The sequence below is a fragment of the Tigriopus californicus genome, chromosome 10 (genome assembly GCF_007210705.1).
Source record: "Tigriopus californicus strain San Diego chromosome 10, Tcal_SD_v2.1, whole genome shotgun sequence".
Taxonomy (NCBI): domain Eukaryota; kingdom Metazoa; phylum Arthropoda; class Copepoda; order Harpacticoida; family Harpacticidae; genus Tigriopus; species Tigriopus californicus.
Genome location: NC_081449.1, coordinates 12,486,253 through 12,494,221, shown reverse-complemented (window position 1 = coordinate 12,494,221; position 7,969 = coordinate 12,486,253). Strand labels below are relative to the sequence as shown.

Below are 7,969 nucleotides of genomic sequence, written 5' to 3'. Positions count from 1 at the left end.
GTTTTTATCATTTTGGTTTGGGTTTTCATGGGCTTTTCTAACCGCTACAGGAAATGTAATTCCCAGTACTACTAAAATGATTTGTCTATATTTTACCTTTTAATCTTTCTATAATAGGTACTTGGTCTACCAACGAGTTCCAATTGGCAGACCGAGCCAGTCCTTGAATGTAGGGTTGATCTGGAATGCTATCTAAAAATACATAGTCCTTACAAATATTAGGTAGAAGCAAATTGAACAATGAAGGAGCCCGAGAAAGAAGAGTAGTGGACTTCATTGTTTGAACTAGCCTGGATTCTTGAGGGCTTGAAAGTGCTCTCAATACGCACATTAAGCTTCTAAGGTCAATAGAATTGACCCTAAATCCTGGGTTGGGACAAAGCTCATGGATGCTTTAAAGTTTGAAGGTGTACAGTATCAAATACCTTCTGTACCTTCTCTGAACACTGTACAGTCCCAACTTTTTTAGTCTCTCCCAATATGAGAGCTCTCTCAATCCTGTGATGTTCCTAGTGAAACATCTTTGGACTTGTTTGACCTTTTGCAAACCTGCTGAAATCATTAGAGCCCAAATGGATGAAGCATATTCAAAATGTGGCTGAACAAGCAATTTGTACAGAGTTAGCATTGTGATGCTATCTCTGGACTTAAACGTACTATATATCCAACCATACATTTGAAAAGCTTTACTTTATGGAGTATTCAAAGGAATTGACCTGATGGTCATTGAGCTGAATTTCATTCCGGTTCGGGTCATATTTCTCTCAGTTACCCCAGAGTAGATTCTTTCTTGGTCCTTTGCCCGGCTAGTGGAATCTTGACCATTCCTACCAGGAACTAACTTTGTATCATCAGTATAGGAAGAGAGATTGGCAGTAATACTAAGCTTTTTAAGCAGGGCAAAGAATATAAAAAATGTACTATTTGCGAGAAACTTGTCTCATTGCATCTACTAAATGAATTGGTACATGATTGTCAATTCGGTTAGTTTCGCAGATGGCAATTTCGATCCAATTCTGGGTTCAAGGGTTGCCATTTGAGGCAAATATTCACTAGAGAAGCAGGGTTTGTGTGGGAATATCATAAAAAGAGGGGCCCTAAGATGGAGCCTTGTGGAACACCTGACTCGATATCATGTATGTCACTTAGGGATCCCTTGACCTTCACTATTTGCTTCCTATCATGAATGAAGCTTCTTAGCCAATGAGAACCTTGCCTTGGATCCCAATGTCATGAAGTCTATTCAACAAAAGGCCATGATCTGCTTTATCCAAAGCTTTGGCAAAATCAAGATAGATAACATCAACTGATTTGTTTCTTTCCAGTCCCTCAAAAGCCTGCTCTAAATGCTCAATCAGTTGGGTAACTGTGCTAAAATGTGCTCGGAGCCCATGCTGGCTAGAATGTAGGACTTCATTGACCTCAAGAAACTCAACAAGTGTGGATTTATGATCTTCTCAAACACCTTTGCAATATTTGAAGTGTGAGAAATTGGCCTTTAGTTATTGGAGAGGGACTTATCTCACCCTTAAAAAATTGGCACAACGTGAGCTAACTTTAGTGACGAGGAAAACTTGCTTTGTTAAAGTTCCATGTTTTCTCATACCATAGGCATTCAAACTAGAACCATATGAATATTCAGAACCTCCTGACATTTGATCAAAAAAGATCTTTATTTGCCGCTTGTGATTGAGCACTTAGAAATGATAAGGAAGCAAGAACCAGTGAGCACCTAATCAGAAACTGAGATGTCACACCATTAGGACCAGAAGAACACAAAAGCCTCAAGTCCCCAATGGCAACTAAAGCATCTTGATCTGCAACTATGAGATCATGAAATTGCTCAATTTGACTAACATCATCAATCTCAACAGATTTGTCATTAGAACAATGAGCTGTTGCTTCTAAACTCAGTGTGGGTTGAGAACACACTAGAGAACTGATCTCCAAGCATGTCAGCCATAGTCTCTACATTGCTAATGGCTTCCCCATCAACCTCAAAAGGCCCAACAGGGTGTTTCATATTTCTATTAGAGTTTGCATGAGAGAAAAAACCTTTGGAATCTACCTGACCTCCTGAACCACCTTACTCTCAGTTTGTAACTGGTCATTTTCGATGGAGGCCTAATCCACGGACTTCTAGAGATGTGGACTGCAAATGGAAGCCAAAATTATATATATCTTGAACCGTTCATTTTATTCCAAATAAGCACTTGATACAACTACAATATCTTGTTGAATAGATGAACTCAGGTGACATGGTCCAAGTTATGTTGTAAACAATACATTAAAATAGAATTTTTGGCCTACTCTTGGTCAGCTGCATAAGCATTTGACAACCTAACTTTGAAATGATCCACTTTATAAAACCCCTTCTTGAAGATGATGTCCACCCTACTAGCTGCTTGCTTCTTGGGATTGGCTGAGGATAGGAATCTCTTTCCCCAGTTCCAATTCGGTTTCCTGAGAAGCCGCTTTACCACCTCGGCAGCTACTCTCCTATATGAAATTGTGTATTCTATCATAAGCAAGAAGAGGAGAGTGTACAGACACTTTGTGGATTTCTCCAAAGCATTTGATAGAGTGAACCAAATGCAGTTATTCCTCAAACTCCAACTTTGGGGAGTTCCACATTCAATCTGTATCCTGCTGTCCAACATCTATGTGGGACTCAGATGCTCCATTCAATCTGGTGAGGACCTATCCCCCTGTTATTTCACTTCCATTGGCCTTCTGCAGGGGGATCCACTATTGCCGATTCTTTTTGATCTTTATGTATCCAACTTGCCCGAAGCTCTTACACACCAAGACCCCTACATCAACCATTTTCCAGTTCAATATCTACAATATGCAGACTAGTATTCTTGGCTGATTCAGCCATCAAATTGCAAAATGCCATCAATGTGCTCCATGGTTATTGCCAAGAGAACAGCCTTCAAGTCAATAACATCAAGACAAAGGCCATGGTTTCTCATAAAAAGGTTGCCTGCCTCCCACCTCCTTCCTTATAAATAAAACTCTTGACAATTTCAATTGGACTATTAACTATGTTGATTTCACCTTCTCCACCCAACTCTCATTCACCAATCACCTCAAATCCACAATAACTAACGCCAGGGCCAGATACATGGTCAAATTAAGAATCTTCCCCTCCCAATAGTCCTTCAACTCTTCCAGACCTATGTCACCCCAAATTTTCTCTATGGCCTACACCTTTGGCTTCCCAACTCTGCCCAATCCGCTCTCAAAGCCGCTGATGCCACCTACATCAAGTTCCTCAAGCAATACCTCTGTATGCCCCAATATGCCAACAATGCATGGGCACATTTTCTATCTGAAACCGAGCCCCTCACCATTGGGCTGGCAAGGTTTGTGTCCAACAGTGTTGGGAACCTGACCTTTCCAGAGGTGATGTCTGGACACAAGTTGTCATTCCCGGTCAAGGACTTGCTAACACCTTATTGTCCATGACCCAACATCCCTTTGGAGTATTGGCGGTCATGTACCTTTGTCCATCTCCCAGCCAAATGCCATCAGCCACGGGAGTTGACAAAGGATCTGTTCAATCTGGCCCATCTACTCTACTGCAATAACCAAGATTTTCATCACTTACCTATAACTATCTGTCTTTGTACTATCTGTAACTCACCTCTTCCCTTTTTTCAAGTGCACTGAACTAATTCTAGTCATCTCTTCTGTGAGATCACTAGTAGAATGTTCTATTGTTTTAATTATTTTAGTTTCTTCTTTTATCTATCTTTATACATATTTGTGTAAGTTGCTTACAAACACAATTTTATTGTTTTACAAGGTGGCATGACCGAGAGTCGCAAAAAAAGATTTATTATTTTTGATAAAAATGACCTACCTTAAATTGACGAGATCTACGTTTCTTAAAAACTGAAGCTAATTGATCAATGGCTGCATCTATTGATGATTCCTGTTTCAGAATTGAAACCAGGTCCAGTTCTTCTAATCGTATAATCAGTGGCCAATATATATCCTTTTTCAGAGGAGCCTAGGGTGACTAAGTTTAGCGATCAAATACTGCATCAAGCTAATTTTGAGGCTTGAAGTAGAGCTTGAAGGATTCCTCTTGCTCGCTTGAGCTTTCCCTTCAGGTATGGAAAATGCTTTAAAATTGGTATGTAACACATGCAATCATTGAATAAAGTTGCACTCGAATGATGGGCTCACCACCACACCGCAACCATCTACAAAAATGTACCATTGAAGTCGTAACTTTAATTTTTCAACTTATTGCTCAGAGGAGAATTTTGGAAGGCCATAAAAACTGAACCTTATTGCTCGCGAGCCAGGTGGTCACCTTATGTGTTGGACATGGATATTTGCCCATTTGGTAAGATTAGTGCCAAATTCTAGAAACCTGGCTCCACGACTGGGGATGGAAGACATATAGTCGGCAAGTGAGGGAAATTGGAGCAAGGAGGCAACTTTGAGAACAAAAGACGTATTTCTATTCCATGTAAGGCCTTATGAGAGTTGAACTTCACCGCATGCATTTTTTGACTAAATATTAAGTAAAAGTTGCTGCGGTTACTAAAGGCACAATGTTCAAATACAGTTTAACGAATGATTCCAGTTTGGGTGCAACCTTCTTAGTATTACCTTGAAAGGATTAAAACGTCAGATATTATGAACCTGGCTTAAGTCAAGAAGGAAAGTGTGAAGTTGTAGCTTGTGCGGCTGGTTGGCCATTCCTCCTTACTGTCCCCCGACGAAAACAAACCATTCGGTTTGTGGGATGGAACTTCTTTATTCCTTGCAACCCATATCATAAACGACACCCTGAATAAAGGTTCATCATCATTATCATTCATTGTGCCATAGGTGTCTATAGATAGACATGCGAGAACCACGGTGATTTCTCAACCCACATTTTGGCATAATTTCAACAGCTCTTTGGTATTAGCATTCTCAAATGCCCCAGCAACACTGTCATCTCTCTCCCATTGCTTCAAAGTTGCTTGAGGTTATGTCGGAATGATAAGATCTAGAGCAAAAACCGCAAAATGAGTGATATGCCCAATAACAACTGTGATGACGAAAATGATGATGATGCTTCCCTGTCACTCATTGATCTACCTCCTGAGATCCTCTGCCACGTGGTGTCATTCCTACCCGTGGTCTCTGTGCCTGCCTTGGCTCAATCGTGTCGCGTTGGCCAATCCATCTGTGATACCGAGACCGTTTGGGACGCATTGACTCGAAGGGAATATCGCATCCATCTCCAGCCTCATAGTGGCTTCTCGTCCAAGGCTTTTTTCCAGAAAATCCTCGTCAAATACGGCCGATATCTCGGGTTATGGCAGCGATTCGATCTCGAGCACTACGGCAGTCTACATCAATTTTATTACCACGATCATGCTCTTCATTTCATTGAATGGATTCCACCTTGCAATCCGAATGTCCTGAGCAATCTCCGGGTCAAGCACTTCTTTTCCATAGGCCTGGATTTGGAGCACAATGTTCTCATTAATGCAGAGCCCAAGGATCGGTGGTTGGGAGGATCAATCATTGAGATCAAGGACTTGAAAGACCGTTTGTGGTTGGACTTGTCCAATTGCCCAGACCTGACCTTGGATCCCCTCTCCTGGTTTGAGGAGTTGAATCATTTCGCCATGATCTACACGGGTGCACCTTACAATCGAGGAGAGCATCAGTTGTTGACCATGCAATTCCTCAGTTTGTACCATAAGCGTACCAACCTGTGTTTCCAAAGGTTGAAACAATTGAGCCCGCCCAATCCCAGTGAAGTCCCCATTCGTCCAGGGTTGTTCAAAGGCACCTATGGACCCCATGGCATTGAAATAGTCAACTTACAGTTCCAACAAACCGGTGACGATGAGACCGAATTTTTGTGCATTAAGGTGACCGGTGATCCCAATATCCCATTTGATCAAGTCACTTTCAAAGGGAACCTTTCAGACTTTATCGTACTGAGCTCCGATGAGCAGGCCGACCTTCAGTGCCTCAGTGAAGTCCTGCCGGATAAAAATCAGCCTAAGCTTAATTGGAAAGAGCATCCTGCACAATCCTTGATTATCCCGAACCAAGTCCAGACTCGCTCAGATTTACCCCAGGTGCGAAACGCGCAATCCCGATTTTTGTGCCAATGCCAGATTGCGGGTCACGGGTTTCGACATCCCCAATTCATCTCTGGGCACTTTCTTGTGATAAACGACGACCTGTTCGCTGTTCTCTTTATTGAATTGGCGTCCTTGAGCTTCTATCATCGGATTCAGACCGATCTCGATCGCGTTTGTTTTGATCCCCTCTCTGAATGTGAATCTGCGATGTCAGCAGATGCTATTGATCAGGAATAGAAAAATTATATCATTCTAAAGAGACGGTGTATCTTCAGGTGCTTGCTTAAGTTGTGGGGGAAATCCGGCGCGCTTTAATATCCGTACAATTTGAGTCTCATCCTGACAAGGAAACCGAAACTAAATGATGTTTCTATTGTGGTCAGACGTCTCTATTGTTGAAAATATTGTTGATGTGTTGATGTGCGCTATTCGTCAAGCCCAATTTTAAAGCTTTCTCTGGGGTCCGTCTGGAAACATTGCTTTGTCCTGTCACATCTGAAAAATCACTTTCAGATTCGAGATTCGCCTTATTGAAATATTTGAGCCTAAGACGTCTGTCGAGGCATCAATTGAAGATCTGGAAAATGAAAAAGAAAACACTTTCTATTTTGGAAGCCTCCCTTGTTGGTTGGTCGCAATAGCTTGCTTGTGTGTTCCTGTGGATGTCTAATATGCCATGGACACGACATACTAGCCGTGACTGATGTCCATGTTCAAGTGACGTACGAGGCAACCATACAACATGATTCTGCCAATCTCCAACATGAAGAACTCAACGTCGAGGTTTAAGGCAAATTGATAAGAGAAGGCAATAATATATTTTTCCGTTTGATTCATTCTTAACTTGTCAACATTTTCGCAAAAGAGCCCGGACGAAAGTGTTGTCAATTACAGTTTCGTCATCAGTCGGCAATGACGATGATGATTGTGATGCTGATGATGAGAAGTCGGAAAAAAGGTGCCAAGATGGATCTCAGAAGTGTTTTCCGAACACCTCTCTCATCATTCTCTCGTTTTGAGCTGGATCATTCATTTTAAACGCTTTGTCAACAGAAAATGGAGACTGACCAAATAACTGAATTTTATCACGTGTTGATTTCAAAAAGTTACTGAACGCTTCGAAAATCGTTTTTTTCTTTAGTTAGGCGTGCGGGAAAGAGAATTAGCCAAAGGCAAAGACTTCTATTCCATTGTAAACCATACACTATCTGTTGATGGATCTATTCAGTTTTAAGATTATAGGAGTTGAAAATGACCACACATTCGTTGTTCGTACGCTTGTACGGTGTTCACGGTGGCAATTCGATCTGATTTTGAGCCTGAGTGATGACGGAACGCCAAAGGAGTGTCTTTGAGGTTGCAACTTGAAGTGTGAGGCCTCATTTCACGCTCTGCAGAAAGTCTTTTGCTAGACAAACGGGACCTTTCGAGACCTTGACAGACAGACGGACAGACAGACAAACAGGCTTTGCTTTTGTTTTCAAACTCATCGGTCCCAACCCAGACCTATGGACCAACGAGCGACAACAGAACATTTAATTGATTTCAAGAGTGGGAACTTTTCATAAAAAAAAATAGGAACCCTCGGTCCCGATCAGAACAGTATACAGTACATCCGTGCCGTGCACCAATGTGTTGCAATCCGAGTCATTGCTGCACAACATACCAAACTTGTTTGTCCTGTCGGAAAAACACGTGATGGACTACCGCACATGATACAACAGTGTAACACCATCTGTTGAAGCCAAGATGCTGCTTCGACGCCTGGTAGTGAAAGTGAGTAAGGACGAGATGACGATGAAGAAGAAGAAGAAGAAGAAGAAGAAGAACGAGAAGAAGAAAAAGCAACGGTGGTTGTC

The 7,969-nt window shown here is 41.8% G+C and overlaps 1 protein-coding gene across 1 annotated transcript; it reads left to right on the top strand.

Moving 5' to 3' along the window:
- The first annotated feature begins 4,961 nt into the window (after window positions 1-4,961).
- Window positions 4,962-6,946, top strand: LOC131888907 (F-box only protein 31-like). The gene has a single exon (XM_059237854.1). The coding sequence runs from the start codon at window positions 5,034-5,036 to the stop codon at window positions 6,345-6,347; it is 1,314 nt and encodes a 437-aa protein (XP_059093837.1). The 5' UTR covers window positions 4,962-5,033; the 3' UTR covers window positions 6,348-6,946.
- Window positions 6,947-7,969: the final 1,023 nt, after the last annotated feature.